The 15,971-nt window shown below is 37.6% G+C and overlaps 1 protein-coding gene across 1 annotated transcript; it reads left to right on the forward strand.

Annotated features, from left to right (window-relative positions):
• Positions 1 to 1,657: 1,657 nt before the first annotated feature.
• On the forward strand, positions 1,658 to 15,751 carry LOC120528677 (C-type lectin domain family 6 member A-like). Its single transcript, XM_039752840.1, has 6 exons — positions 1,658 to 1,748; positions 1,837 to 1,941; positions 2,804 to 2,974; positions 3,742 to 3,893; positions 4,033 to 4,160; positions 14,648 to 15,751. The coding sequence occupies exons 1-6, from the start codon at positions 1,664 to 1,666 to the stop codon at positions 14,817 to 14,819; spliced, it is 813 nt and encodes a 270-aa protein (XP_039608774.1). The 5' UTR covers positions 1,658 to 1,663; the 3' UTR covers positions 14,820 to 15,751.
• Positions 15,752 to 15,971: the final 220 nt, after the last annotated feature.

Here is a 15,971-nt window from a genome sequence, read left to right on the forward strand (position 1 = left end):
GTTAATCAGCTAAATATCATGACAAAAGCTTTTCTTTTTTTCTGTTGTTCTAGTTTTTTCCTACCCTGTGCAGAATTTAAATTTCTTGCAGGACAGACAGAGAAGCAATGTTGACCAGTCAAAGGTGCTCATGATGTGTAATGGAGGTCACTTGTCACAATGACTGTGTGACAAATAGAATTCAGGATTGTGACTAAAGTGAAAAAAGGCAGAACTACATAAAATAAGCAAAACACTATAAGACAATGTACTCAGACATCCCACATCATGACTTGTGTGACAATGAGAGGATCCACATTAAAATATTTTTTTCAGTTGACAAATAGAAATGTCTGATATTAAATGTTACAAATATTTTCTTCATATTGGAAATTATTCTTTACTTAGAGTCTATAAGTCTATTAGTGCCAAGGTGAACAAATGATTACTTTGGATAGAAATTGATGAAGCATATGGAGATAAATGGTACTTAAAGTATGCCAGGCAAAGTTAATTGTGGAAAAATCTGGTTACTGGTCAAGTAAAGACATGCACTTTGAACAAATGAGGAAAAATGTGTAGAGAATGAATGGTGGATTGACCATCATGTTTGTTACATACAGTACATTACAATGTGCTAAGTTTGGTCATGTTGACCAAATATAAGGTTTTAGCATTTTTGTCCACTTCAATCCCTGTACCTGATTTATTATTCATGGGTAATCTTAATAATTTGTTTAGTATATGAGTGAGTCTCATGGTGGAGTAGTGAGGTGAGGGGGGGAGGCCTTCAGATCTTTACCACCCTGGGGCCCATTGTTGTCCCAATCTGTCTGTGTATCAAGTAAGCTGACAGGGCAAGGGGCAAAGCCTCCAGTTCCGCTGATGCAGAGCTTTCAGTGTGATGCCTCTAAAATTTGGAATGCTCTTCCTCTCAGCCTTCACGAGGAAAAATCTATTATTCATTTCAAACTCCTGTTAAAAACACATCTCTTCAATGAGTGTTATTAATCTTCTTGTATGTAATTTCTACTGTCTTGTTAATGTGTTTATTGAATTGTAAAGTGTCCTTGAGTGTATGAAAGGCATAACATAAATAAAACTTATTATTATTATTGTGATGCTGTGATGTTGGATTGAGACTGTGTGACTGATGCCCTTTGCCAGCACATCAGGGAGGATGTCTAAAGGTGTGGTTTGCATTTTATGTTCTCTGGTATACAACAGTATAGCACAAAGATTCAAAATTATTTTTCTGGCCACAATAAAGCACTTCTGTTTCTACCCTACAGAGAATCCCTTGTAATCATACTACTGAGACAATGGTTGCTCTCTAAACTAGCAGGATGTACTTTTAATTCCACGTTGTGAATGACTTAAATGCTTGCAAGACATATTTAATTACAAAAGGGGGTACTTCACGTTAATCAGCACTCTTTTGTGGTTGATGCCATTTTTTGGAGTGATGCTCTAGATTGGTAGTGGTGTTGCGTCACATACGTATTACTGGAAGCTACAGTATGTACCACATCCTGATGACAAAGACCCTTAGTAAAGTGCAAACAACATCTCTGCAGCCTTGTGGTTACCTCAATATGCTGAAGTGAACAGAGAAAGTGAAAAAAATGTTTTGTTGCACTCATGTAAGTGCAGATATAATGTTTGATTTTTAGGTGCCTTTGGAATGCAAAAAGACAACAATGAGAGGGATATCTACATGACTGCAGAGTGTCAGGGACCTGAGTGCAATAAGGAAAGAAGAATGGGAGGTGAGATCATAAGGCACCCTGCTGAATGTAGGTGGTGGACAGCAGCACACTTTTTAATTGCACTTGTGTATCATTCCTCTATCTGCAGTTGTTAGGCGTTGTGTCAGCATGGAAACTAAAAGCTGCCTGCTTGTGATCCTGCTCTTCTTGTGTGGTGCTCTACTGATCGTCATTATCTTCCTTGCAGTGTATTGTGAGTCTTTTCAGTTACTGAGATAAAAAAAAGTTATAGAATCAGGCAATGGGGACAACTGTGTTATTGCACAAACCATGAATAATGGCAGATTTATTTTTTTTTTCAACAAATCCCGAGTCTTTCCACATAATAAATTTATGTATTGAGTTTTGTAGCCCTCAGTGCCTTGTAGAGGACTTCTAATCAGGCCTCTTCTAATGTTACTTTTGTATCAGAGCAAAAGTTGTTTGATAGCTGATTAATGTTATATTTAGTTTCCAAAATAACTGTAATGCTTTTAAAATGTAAACCAATGTTAAAATCATGTTACTGTCATTCAAACTGAAGCGTTCAAAGGAGATTGTTGCTAGGGGAGAATAGATCCAATCGAATTAAGTAATTTTCCAAAAAAGATTAATTAACAGTAGAGATATGTATATGCTGAATGGTAATGTTAATGGGTGATACATTAATGTAATATCTGATTATAAAAACATGTATCAACTTTCACAGTTTGGAGAAACTCAATCGAATCAATCCTGCAAAAAATTATCATAATTGATGGCCAAATTTTAGTAAAATGTTTATGTTTGACTAAAAAGATGTGGAATAAGAACTAGAATTTCTGTAAATTAATGTATAAATATATTTGATTCAGTTTAAATGTCTAATTCTAATACCTCAAAAGTGTAATATCATCCATACAACATCCACAGTCTCTAATGTGTGATATATGGAGACGTGTAAAACCATCAGCTAAAGGAATGTTATCTGTAGGTTTAATCCAGTGTTCAGTAAAGATGCTCTGAAATTAATTTGTAAACTATACATTAGATGAGGAAATGATTCCAGTGTTTAATGTTTGTTTGTATTTCTACAGCTTTAAGTACTTTTAAAGAAAAAGACTTTTGGACACAATATTTACAGCTTGAAACAAACTTTTCAGAACTTCATATGCAGTATAGCATCCTGAAAGAAAACCACACAGAGCTGCATGTAAAGTATGCAGCCCTAGATACTTACTGTCCTGTGTGGAACAGAACCACTCGAGGTAAGGTAATTTCAATTGAAATTTTATGTGTGTTTCCTAAAAGTGCACTTTATATACCGAATCACTTTTTCACATCCTTTCTTTGCACGGTAACTCAATGTACTGTAGTTTGAATTTGATGTGTGACAGATAGGGGGCGTTATCGCTCCCTTGAACCCTTGTCCAAGACATCAGACATGAGGTAAAAGTCCAAAAGTTGACTTTATTAATAATCCACAGTGCACAAAGCACCCTCCTCTCCACTATACTCATCAAATAATACACAATAATCAATAATAAACTCTCCACCACTCTAAGACGCATTGCCACCCTTCCACCCTGCTCAGCTCGCCGTCTGGGAGCTCCCACAATCATTTTATCTTCCCTGACCCGGAAGTGTTCCAATCCCCAGTCCATGTGATTCTTATCATTTCCGGGTCCAATCAAAAGTCCTTTTCTTCACCCTGGAAGCACGTCATTCCCCTTGTCCATGTGACTTGGATATACTTCCGGGGTGTAAGGCAAATAAACGTTGTTCCTCCCTGCAGCATCTCCTAGTGGCCCCCATGGTATCCAGCAGGGCTCTGTGTGAAGACTCCAGTGTCAATGATGCCCTGCTGGTCTTAGAGGCACCTCCATGCTGCAGGAAGGACTCCAACTGGCGGCTTGGGGGTATTGGCTGGGATGAACAGCCGGCCATACACCACAGATGTTTATAAAGCAAAGCAATTCACTATTCACTATTCACTTTACCTTATTTAATTTATATTTATTCTCTCTGTCTTCAGAAAGGATTTGCTCTTATTGCCCAGTAAACTGGCTGCTGTTTAACTTTAAGTGCTACTTCATCTCCAATGATGAAATGAATTGGTGGGATAGTCAGAACAACTGCAGGTCACTTGATGGGCATTTGGTGATTATAGAGAGTGAAGAGGAGCAGGTATGGCTTTCATCCTGGTGGTACATCAAGTTATTGTTAATAAGATGTAGAAGACATATAGAAAGAGTGTGAGTCAGTATCTATTGCTTGTGATGTTTCTGATTCATTTTTAGATGTGTATTAATTTGTTTCTAATCAGAAATTCTTAGTAAACAAGACAAGAACTAGTGGGCATACCGATAGCTACTACTGGATTGGACTTTCTGATCAAGTGACAGAAGGTGACTTTCTCTGGGTGGATGGCACACCACTGTACATTAATTTAAGGTAAGAAAATACATTTGTGTGCAGAATTCAAAAACAGTTAGAAGGAGAATTACTTTAACAATAACTTTTTGCTTAAACTAAATTTTAATTGATCCATGGCTACTAAACAGTCTTCAAAAGTCTCCCTCTGTAGACCAGCATTTTATGAAACATTGTGACTAGAAGTATTATCTGAATTTTTAGTGACAATAGACCAGGGGTCTCCAACTCTAGTCCTGGAGAGCTACTTTGGCTACAGGCTTTCATTCTAACCCTTGTCTTAATTAGTGACAGATTTTGCTGCTAATTAACTCTTTGCCTTAATTTTAATTGATGCACTACTCAGGCCCCTTAAATATTTCTTTTTTCCTTAATTAGCAGCTATTGTAATATTAAATTTTACATACAAATTGATAAATATTTTGTATGTCTTTATTTGTAACTTAGACAAAACAATGCAATATTGGTTTTACATTATAGATTGTAACAGCAATGGTTTGAAGGTTTAAGAACCCCTTTCCCCCTTTTCGAGTCTCTTTTTAATTTTATGACAGGGGTGGGGGGAAGTGCCTCAAACAAATTTGGTAAATGTTTCTCTGCTGTTTCTCAGTCAACTCCCCACGGGAAAGCCAGACTGCCTAGCTGCCAAACCTTAGTTCAACAAATGGTTTTCAGAGGTGGCAGGTGTGAAGATGTTCTCTGCCCCATTGGTCTGAAGTATGGCTGTTTGGAACTGGCTTGTATCAGAAGCCTTTAAGTACCATGACACCCTATTGGCCCTTGGGGTTGGACAGAAAACCTATCAATTTGCCTGCTTTACCTCACTCTCTCTCTCTCTCTCTCTCACCAAACTGATGAAAACCATCTCACACCATGAACTGAACAGGACAACACAATGAAGAGCACAGCTCATCAGCCATATTGAGACAGGCATGTGGCCTATTCTGAAGAAAGCTGATCACAAATAATGCCTTAACTAGAGACATTTTAAGTAACTAACAAGTCTGTATGCCACCTGAAATTACACATCACCATTTATCAGGTTGTATTAAATTGTAACTTAACTCCTGCTTGTCTTTTACTACACCTAATTGTAGGTTATAGATGAAGAAGGGAAGGTGGAGAGACGTTATATACTATAATCTATACTAATAAAAGGCAAAGCCCTCACTGACTGACTGACTGACTCACTGACTCATCACTAATTCTCCAACTTCCCGTGTAGGTAGAAGGCTGAAATTTGGCAGGCTCATTCCTTACAGCTTACTTACAAACGTTAGGCAGGTTTCATTTTGAAATTCTACGAGTGATGGTCATAACTGGAAGCTATTTTTCTCCATATACTGTAATAGAGTTGAGCTTGATGGCCGTGGGGCGGAGTTTCGTGTGACATCATCACACCTCCCACGTAATCACATGAACTGACTATCAACGCAGTACGTAGAAAACCAGGAAGAGATCAAAAAAGCCCTGAAGAAAACATGCATTATATAATTGAGAAGGCAGAGAAACAATAACAAGCGAGCGACTGACATATACAACCATATTCATGAGTGCTGCTACTTCGGAAACAAAGCACGGTGTAAACCTACACTTTAAATTAAGTTCATAGACAGGCTGCCGCTGGCGTTTGTAATTTAGTGCCTGCCCATATAAGGCCGTCCGTCCGCGGCAATCCAATAGCAAACTGCCACTAAATATTCACGGGTGAAGGACTGTGCTTATGGAGAGGAAGATGAGATGGTCAGGGTGGTGTTTGACACAAACTCAGCGAAACTGCGAGAGAAAGTTTTAAGTGCCAGGACTAAGGTAACATTAAATACAGCCATGGACATAGCGAGATGGCACCAGCACAGCTGGGAACCTTCGATGCATGTACACCGAGTGGCTCACGTGAACTGGCGCAGTGCACAGATAAAGGCAACAGTTCCAAAGAGCTGAACAAAACCGAATTACACAATTGAAAAGGCAGCAAAAATATGAAGCGTCTGATAAGCATATTCATAAATCCAGCTACTGCGGAAACAAAGCACACGGTGGAAAAAGTCAATGTCCCGCTAAAGGAAGACAGTGTAAAAAAAAAACCGTGCATGCAGTGTGTCAGGTCTCAGATAAAGAAGAAGACGAGCTGTTTATTGATGCAGTAAGAAACGAATCGATGAATGAAACCTGTCATCTTTACAGCGATTGACAAACACGGAATGTAACTTGAACACAACACATCCTACAAATACGAACCTGATTGAAAGAAATAATGATAATCAAATCCTTGATGACAGCAACACTCAGTAACACTCACAAAACAAATACTGTATATTGACAGTCATGTTACGTTATTTTTAAAATGTTCCCTTTTCTTTTCTAGCTTTTTAACACACTACTTCTCACGATACGCGGGTATATATATATGTATATATATCCCGATCTACATACTCGAATAATGGATACTTTATTCGCCATCAATGATTGTTTTGGTAAAGCCATACTCAGTGTATTCATTAGATGAGCGGTAAAAAAGTAAGAGCGAGGGGAGGATGCAGGCTGTAGTGCGCGTCAACTCTATCTGAATTGCGCGATCACATTTCAAAAATATATCTTTTCAAGTTCTATTTAGTCCATATGTGTCAAACTCAAGGGCCACGGGCCACATCCGGCCCGGCGTGTAATTATATCCGGCCCGCGAGATCATTTTATATACTGTATTATTGTTATTAATGGCCCGGGTATATGAAGCGCTGGTAACACAATAAACTACAGATCCCATAATGCAGCGCTTCAGCTGCCTTGCCGAACACTTACCGTTAATCAAGTCTAGCTTATGATGCTGCAAGTTATTGCGAAGCTAGCTCACACGATGCTGGAGAGAAAAGTTCATTCTGAAAATAGAGCCTTTAAAAACCGATGGGAGGCTGAGTATATGTTTACTGAACCCGTGTGTCTCATTTGTGGAGCTAATGTGGCTGTAATTACAGAATTTAATCTAAGACGGCACTATGAGACAAAACATCAGGGTAACCTGAATGCAATGCAGAAGATACAGAAAGCAGAAGAATTAAATAAGAATCTGACACTTCAGCAGACGTTTTACCCGTGCACAATCACAAAGTGATTTCAAGTGAAGCTGCTTTTATGGGAGACACAAATGCACCAGTCCAATTTGCCCATCTTTCCCTGTTGCCAAGTAATGTTAAACCAAGTCGTCACTACGGTGTTCCCAAATCGCACTTTGCTGATAAACTGAGCGCACTGAGTTTGCACGGCGCTTTGGTGACTTTGAAGAACAAAAAAAGTCCGTCTACATGCGGCTCGAACCTTGTGCATGTTTGGTAGCACATATCTGTGTGAGAAGCTCTTCTCAGTGATAAAGACTAACAAAACAGCACACAGGAGTCGCCTCACTGATGAGCACCTGCAATCCATCCTGAGAATCTCCACAACACAGAACCTCACACCAAACATAAACGAATTTGTTGCCAAAAAAAGATGCCAGGCGTCCAGCTCTAAAATGACATATGAGCAAAGACAACTGAATGATTTGATTTGTTATTGCTGAAAGGAACACATTTTATTTATATTTCCAGGTTTTGTTATGCAGCATGTTCATATTTGAATTTGTATAATTTTGACAGGATATATTTTTATGGAGAGCAAAATCTTTTGGGATATTTAAAATCTAAGTTTATTTTTATATAAAATTACATAAGAGTAAAGAAATTTGAATGTTTGTTCTTTTAATGTTTACTTTATTTCTAACTTGTATAATTTAGACAGGATATATTTGTATGGAGAGCAAAATATTATAAGTTGTTTAAGGTTTGAGTTGATTTATTCAGGAATAATATTCCTGTCTGTTTTTACCATTCCTACCAAAGATATTTCTGTCGACTAAATAAAAATTCCTTCTATTTAAAATTTAAATAGAACTTGAACAAATACGATAGTTCATAATATCCACGCAGACTTGCACGTAAGAGCGGGAGTTATCCATTTTAACAAGCAGCGTATTGCACTGATACGAAATAGCTGTGTGTGTATATATGTAGATATGTATGTATATGTATATATATGTTTATATATGTGTATATGTATAGATATGTATATATATATGTTTATGTGTGTGTGTAAATATATATATATATATATATATATATATATATATATATATATATGACAACAACACTCATCACTCACAACAGTGACAAAACAATTACATTGACAATCATGTTACGTTATTTTCATAATGTTTCCTTTTCTTTTTCATAAATTCTTTAACACACTACTTCTCCGCTGCGAACCGTGGGTATTTTGCTAGTACCTTATAAACAGTGGTAAGTCTGTGAGATTTGAGGCATTCTGACAAAGGCTACATATTAATAATACAATAGGGGAAAGTAGAGTAAAATATTACACTACCAAACACAAAACAGCAGTCAAACAGTAATCTATACTAATAAAAGGCAAAGCCCTCACTGACTGACTGACTGACTGATTGACTCACTCACTCACTGACTGGTTCATCACTAATTCTCCAACTTGCCATGGAGGTGGAAGGCTGAAATTTGTCAGGCTTATTCCTTATAGCTTACTTACAAAAGTTAGGCAGGTTTCATTTTGAAATTGTACGCTTAACGGTCATAACTGGAACTCCTTTCGACCATATATATACGGCCATAGCCTGCAGCTCGGTTGCCGTGTGAGGCAGAGTTGCGTCCCGCATCATCACGCCTTCCACGTAATTGAGTGCTTGCCCAAGCAAGATCACACAAGAGAACAGCTCACGTGAACTGACTGTGAACGCAGTACGTAGAGAACAAGGAAGAGCTCCAAAGAGCGCTGAACAAAAAACACATTACACAATTGAGAAGGCAGCAAAAGAATATGAAGCGAGTGACGCATACAAGCATATTCATAAGTGCAGCTACTGCGGAAACAAAGCACGGTGTAAACCGTAAGTTTAAATTAAGTTTATAGACACGCAGCCGCTGGCGTTTGTCATGCCTACAACGAATATTATATTCGCGAGATACAAGTTTAATGAGAAGACTTGAGGTATAAATGAGACTTTGGATCACTTTGTAACGGAGTTAAAATTGCTGTAGTGATAAACTTTTAAGTGCCGGGTCTTAGCTAACATTAGATAAAACCATGGACATCGCAAGATCACACAAGAGAGCGGCTCACATGAACTGACTGTGAATGCAGTACATAGAGAACAAGGAAGAGCTCCAAAGAGTGCTGAACAAAAAACACATTACACAATTGAGAAGGAAGCAAAAGAATATGAAGCGAGTGACGCATACAAGCATATTCAAAAGTGCAGCTACTGAGGAAACAAAGCACGGTGTAAACCATAAGTTTAAATTAAGTTTATAGACACGCTGCCGCTGCCATTTTTTTAATTGTTGGTGAAGGACTGTGCTTATGCAAACGAAAATGAGATTGTCAGGGATAGAATAGTGTTTGGCACAAACTCAGCAAATGTGCGACAGAAACGTTTAAGTGCCGGGTCTGAGCTAACATTAAATAATTGCTGGTGAAGGACTGTGATTATGCAAACAAATAGAAACCAAAAGTGACGTTATTTTTAAAATGTTTCCTTTTCTTTTTCATAACTTCTCCGCTGTGAAGCGTGGATATTTTGCTAGTGAGGCATAAAATGATCTAACACATGACCAACAACCTGCATCCATCATGCAATATCTGAAAATAAAAAAAAGGTAAAGGACTCAGTAATGTTGATCTTTTCAGGTTCACAAAACATTTTGACAGTGCTCTTAAAAAACAAAATCAACAGTTTCGGAAATGTCTGCCATGGCAGAATGAGAGCCATGGAATTAAATAATGGGTTTAATTAGTAATGAGAATTGGGTTCAAATTAAGAAACTGAATGGATTGAACTTGGTTGGAGTTTGAGGTCCTGGCTTAGTTGGCCTTATGTTGACTCATTTCACATCAAATATATGTTTAAGTGGTTGTTTTGTAAGGAAAACAGTCAATTCAGCGGTCAGAGTTTCATGAAGCATCAATTAAAATAAAGGGAAATAGTTCGTTAGCAGCAAAAACTGCTCACTAATTAAAAAAAGGGTTTGAATGAAAGCCTGTAGTCACAGTAGCTCTCCAGGATTGGAGTTGGAGACCCCTCCTCTAGACCATTCCAATCTGTCTTGGCCATAACTGTTGTGAAAATCCTTTTTTGGTGTGTATTTTCCACACATTTATTTTTCTTTAAATATTATCTGCATTTTGAAAACACTGTTTATTTTGATCATTAAGACAATTAAATCACTTTGCCACAATTTTTTGAGCCTTCTTTGCAGTTCTCATCGTTATTTTGCAGTGTTTTCTTATATTATTTCTCACTGCTGTTTTGTTTATCGGTTCCAGTGACTGACATTATTATGATGCCTTTCTCTGGTTTTGTTTCAAACCCTAAGTTTGCCTAAATCTTTCTTTATAATAAAAAAGTAAAACTCGTGTCTTCTCTTGATCTTTTTTTCTCAGAAGAGTGTTTTCAGGCACTAAGCATCTTGATGCCAGTCACTATTGTTGATACCTGACAACTAAAATCAACTGTAACAATACCACTTGATGTGATGTTGATCACAGCTTCTGTTGCAAGGAAACTGCACTTATTCCACAGTCACTTAAATTATCAAGGCATCCTTATACTGTAATGGCTCTTCTCTCTGACTTTTATTTTCATTCTTAATACAAGAAATCTTTTCAGCTTCTTTTATTGACTGTTTCTTTTTAATACTCCATAATTTATTGTTAACACATCTATAATTATTACACATTTCTTCTCACGTTTTATAAAGGAATACTGCACTGAAAAATAATATTTTTTAATGTTACTTAACCATGCAGTTTATAGTATGTGGCTGAGAAAAAACTCTAATCTCATGTTTTCATGCAGAATGGAGAAAAAAATGATGATATAATAGAAATTGACAATGACCAATGCTGTACAGTGAAAAACATCCAAGTGTGATGCTCCAGGTTGGTTGCAGCTACCATAATCCTTGAACCCAGAGCTGTTGATAGTCATGAACCGAGGATAAGCCAGGCAATGAGGGCACATAAGAGTGCAACTGCTTTTATTACATAAACAGTCAAAATTTCAAAAACTTTAAAATGCCAAAACTGCAGGGCAGTGTCTAAATAAATAAATAGTCAGGTGTTCCCGTGGAGGTTAGAAGATCCATAAATAAATAAATCCATAAAAACAGGGTTAAAATAAATTCACAGGCTGCATCCATACAAACAATCCTGAGCCACAGTGCTTCCCACTAAAACAGTTGCCCCCACTACTTACCCTATAAGAGCCTCCACAGGAAGAGTAGATGTCTACCAAAAGGCACTGTAAACCATTTATACTGGCTCAGGTCCATGACTCTAATTTTGGATTTGTGCATTTGGCAGGGCATTTCACCAAGCTTTGCTCCTCTCTCCTGCCGCTGTTCTTTGGCCTTTAATGCTTAGGTTGTTCCTGCTCATTGGGGTGCTCAACAGGAGTGACCCCTGCTCAGAGGTGGGTAGAGTAGCCAAAAATTGCACTCAAGTAAGAGTAGCATTACTACGCTATTTCCAAATATTAAAATAAAAAATGAGGAAAAATAAATAACATCTTTACAAGTTAAAGATGCACAAATAACACAAAGTTCCCAATCTCAGTTCTTCACAACAAAGCTTTTGAAGCCAACCTACAGTAGGTAACATGTATGTTTGAACAGTGCAAACTACTTACAGTGACGAGATACGCTGTACACTGACAGTTAATTAAAGTATGTTCTCTTGCCCTCAAAATAGCACAGCTGAGAGAAAATAACATTAGAACAAGGTAGCTTGTGCACATACAAGAAGTCTCACTTTACCTTGACTGTCTGTGTCTGTGCATGTTTGGTTAAAACGTGCTTGCTCTTCACTAGGTTAAGCTTCAGCAGGAGTTGGCTCTCAAGGTTCTTGCAGTGAAGCTGTGACTGTTTAGCAGTGAACAGGAGCCCTGCATAACTAAAAAATCTCTCACAGGCTGCAGACGCAGGAAGTTGGTGTGTGGTCATGTGACTGAGTGTTTGGTGAAACGGAGTCATGTGGTTATTGTTGCTACATCTGATTGGTGAAACAGTCATGCAGTAGATCCACTGGCGGCTTCTCTCTGGCAAAAATATAGCATATCTAATGTGTAAATGGAAAAAAGTAACAAGTCGAGTGTTGCCCAATGTAGTGGAGTAAGAGTAGCGTTTCTTCTTCACAAATGTACTCAAGTAAAAGTAAAAAGTATGGTGCAGTAAAACTACTCTTAGAATTACAATTTTTTAAAAAAGTTACTCAAGTAAATGTAACGGAGTAAATGTAACTCATTACTACGCACCTCTGCCCCTGTTCCTCAAGTGCTGGCCACACAATTACCTTGGGGCTATTTCTCCAACAGCCTGCCTCCTCTCCATGTTCATACTCTTTGAACCTACCCTTCTCTTTTACTTTTAATTTAACCTCCCATTCTTTCTTTTTCTTCTTTCTTACTTTCTTGGTGTACATCTGTTTCTTGACAAGAGTTATTTTTAAATAGCTTGGGGGCGCAGATGATCCTCTTGACAATCCACCGAAAGCTAATGAAGAAAGTGTCTGCAGATAACAAGCAATCTGCTTGCCTCACCACTGACATCCCGCAGTAACATCACCTTGTCATGGAGCTCTCCCTCACAGCCACGCCTATTATTTTTATTTATTTGAACCTGTGCATCACCACAGACCCAAATGCATCTTTTCACACCATGAAAAAAGCAGAAAAAATCATATTACTCTTGTAGCACACATGTCAGTTTTCTACAGTAGTTGTATGTTCAAAACATATACTTTTTTGCTACAATAATATAAATACATACTTCCAGGACAATCCATGCGTATCATAAACAAGAAACTAAAACCTCATGGCAATGACTTTTTGAATTGAAAATCCTGCTCTCCTCATTCGTTGATCAAGTGTCCCACCTTTCCCTACTCCACAAACATTTTCACATTGTTTGTGGTTGTATAGCATCAGTCACTATTGGTACTTTACATTAAGTGTCCATAATTACACTGTAACTACTATGTAATTACCTGTATAATTACAGTGTAACTACGAGATATTACTTCGTACTTACTGTGTAATGCAAAGTAAAGCTATAGTTAATTACTCAGTTGTCATTGTTATTTTACAGTTTATTTAATTACAATGTAACAATTTATCACTAATCCAAAAACAAGTGTACTTACACAGTTACAATGTATCTGTACTTTCAATATGTAATAAAAACATCAGGGTATGTAACTACAACTATGCAACAGGTGTTCCGTGGTCTGGGCAATTGTAATGGAGAATTGCAATGATAACTGCATAGGGTTTTGATGATATTTCAAGATCTTTTTTAAATGGTGAAAACACCTTTGCAAATTGGTTAACGCTTTTGCCTCTCGGATCCATTATCCTGAGATGGAATTCTGTTTGGAGATATGTGTGTAAAATTTGTACGTTCTACCCATGTCTCCACATGTCTTCTTCATGGGATTTACTGCCACATCCCATGGACATGTAGGTTGGGTTACGTGGCCATATATGTGAGAGTGTGTAGTAGGAAACAGTCCAGGATGGGGAGCCATCCCATTGCAGGGCCCACTGACATACATACTAGCACTCACGCATATGGGCACGTAACCGGATAACACAACATAAAAGTGCAATGACTTTGTTACTTGAGTAGATATTCTGTCTTAATTCTTAGTGCTGACTCCTGTTTTGCATAACATTTCAGATTAAGGTCTTGCCCTTTGATTCTCAATTACCTGTTTATTTTCAGTGTCCCTGTTTTGAACATTTTTATATTACATTATATTATTACAAGAAATCATTTTGTGGTCTTTTGACTTCTCACAATGTCTCTTTATAGAGATCATCATGGCATCATTCCTGGGTAGTGTGTATTGCTGATTCAGATTGTAGCTTTCCCCTTTCCTACCTAGAATTGTAATTCATTGTAGCCAGGGTGCCTCAAGTTGTCTTCCCAAGAGGATCTTATTTTAATAAGGGTTTTAAACTTGTGTTTTGTTTGGATAGCCTGTATTATTTTCCTAGAAATGGTTGCTGAATGTCCAGAGCAACACGAAGAAGACGTGAACTAGCTAATAAGGACTGTGTTTGTTTTTAAACTGAAGTATTGAAGTTCGCTTGTTAGCTTTGATTAAACGTTTCTTTGTTGTTTGGGGGGTAATTATGAGTGTGAATTCTTTTGTCTTGGGTTATACACAATGGTCCCAAACTACAAGTGTGGTGCAGTCCAAAACCTTATCTGTTGTCTTGAAGGTGCAGTGGTGAAGAATGAGGATCTGCTTTAAGATATGTACAAAAGATGTCTCTAGATACACTGATATATAACATCCCAAAGTTCTTTAAGTCTTAAATTAATGTTAATTAATTAACACTACATTCGCAATCAAATATTTTTAATGTTTGTAATTATGTGTTGCAGCTTTTGGGGCCAAATGGAGCCAGATAACTGGAAATACAATGATAACCACCCTGCTGGAGAGGACTGTGTAGAGATGCAGATTAACAGAAAATACTATGGCTGGCATGACTCTCTCTGTCATGTTCAGAAGAAAAGGATCTGTGAAAGAGAAGGACAGCCAGTTCATGAGTAAACTGTGGTTTTAAACTGTACACGAGGTCTCAGAAAATGGATAGAATGTTATGTTAACTTTTCACTTTCTAGTATCTGTCTACTCTCTGCAACATAAAGAAGTTGTATCCACAATACATCATCATTCATCTTGGTCATGTGCTAATTTCCATGATGTGTGCAGCCACGGTTCAACCATTTCCAAATCCTTCTCAGACTTTATTGTCCAGTTGATTCTAGACTGAACTCAAGGCTTCTTCTGGGGATTTTTCTAAAGACTAACTTCGATGTGATCTAAGAACTGCAGTCATTATTTGCATACAGGAACTGAAACAGGAAAACTGGCTGTCTGGCTTTAGATTTCTGCACTTCGTATGAGACACAAACAGTTCTTTGGAGGCACCATATGTTAAATTAATACTCTTGTTTAGGATTTCCATTATATATGATATTTAGCCTAAAAGCAAGTCAGGCATTACACATGGACTATACAATTGTAACTTTGTGTCAAGTCTGATTAAACCTTGGCAATCTTGATATACTCACACACACAGATCCCACCACCATGCCATTTCTGACTGTCTAGTACTGATTACCACATTCTGTCTTTCTAGTATAGTGAAGACATTCATGACTAATATATTATCAAGTGATGCAGTTACCATCGTTTGGTCTGTACATGTGTACATGTTCATCTGCAGCTTTGTCTTTAAACCAGTTTATTTCCACATATAACTTTAGGGGTATCTTTATTTCTAGTGGTACTCTTCCCTCATTACTTAGAATGACAGAGATAAATAATCTAACATATCTCCAAAAGCCAACATCACTTCCAAATCCAGGCCTGTGCCAATTACCCCACCAATGTGGCATTTGTCTTTCCTCTGTAAATGATATAGGGCCTCATGTATAAATGGTGCGCACACACAAAAATGTTGTGTATGTCCGTATCAATGCTCACTTTGAGATGTATAAAACTAAGCTTTACATAAAGCCATGCACATTTTCACAGCAGCCTAATACCATGCATATGCACTTTTCTGCTTGGTTTTGCAAACTGGCGGCACCAAGCGTCAAAGCAGTGCTACTGTTTTTGTGTCATTAACCTTTCTTTTTCATTCATTCATTTTCTTTTTCATCGATGCAGGCATTATCAAATACACCAGAATTAATT

The sequence above is a fragment of the Polypterus senegalus genome, chromosome 4 (assembly GCF_016835505.1).
Source record: "Polypterus senegalus isolate Bchr_013 chromosome 4, ASM1683550v1, whole genome shotgun sequence".
NCBI classification, from domain to species: domain Eukaryota; kingdom Metazoa; phylum Chordata; class Cladistia; order Polypteriformes; family Polypteridae; genus Polypterus; species Polypterus senegalus.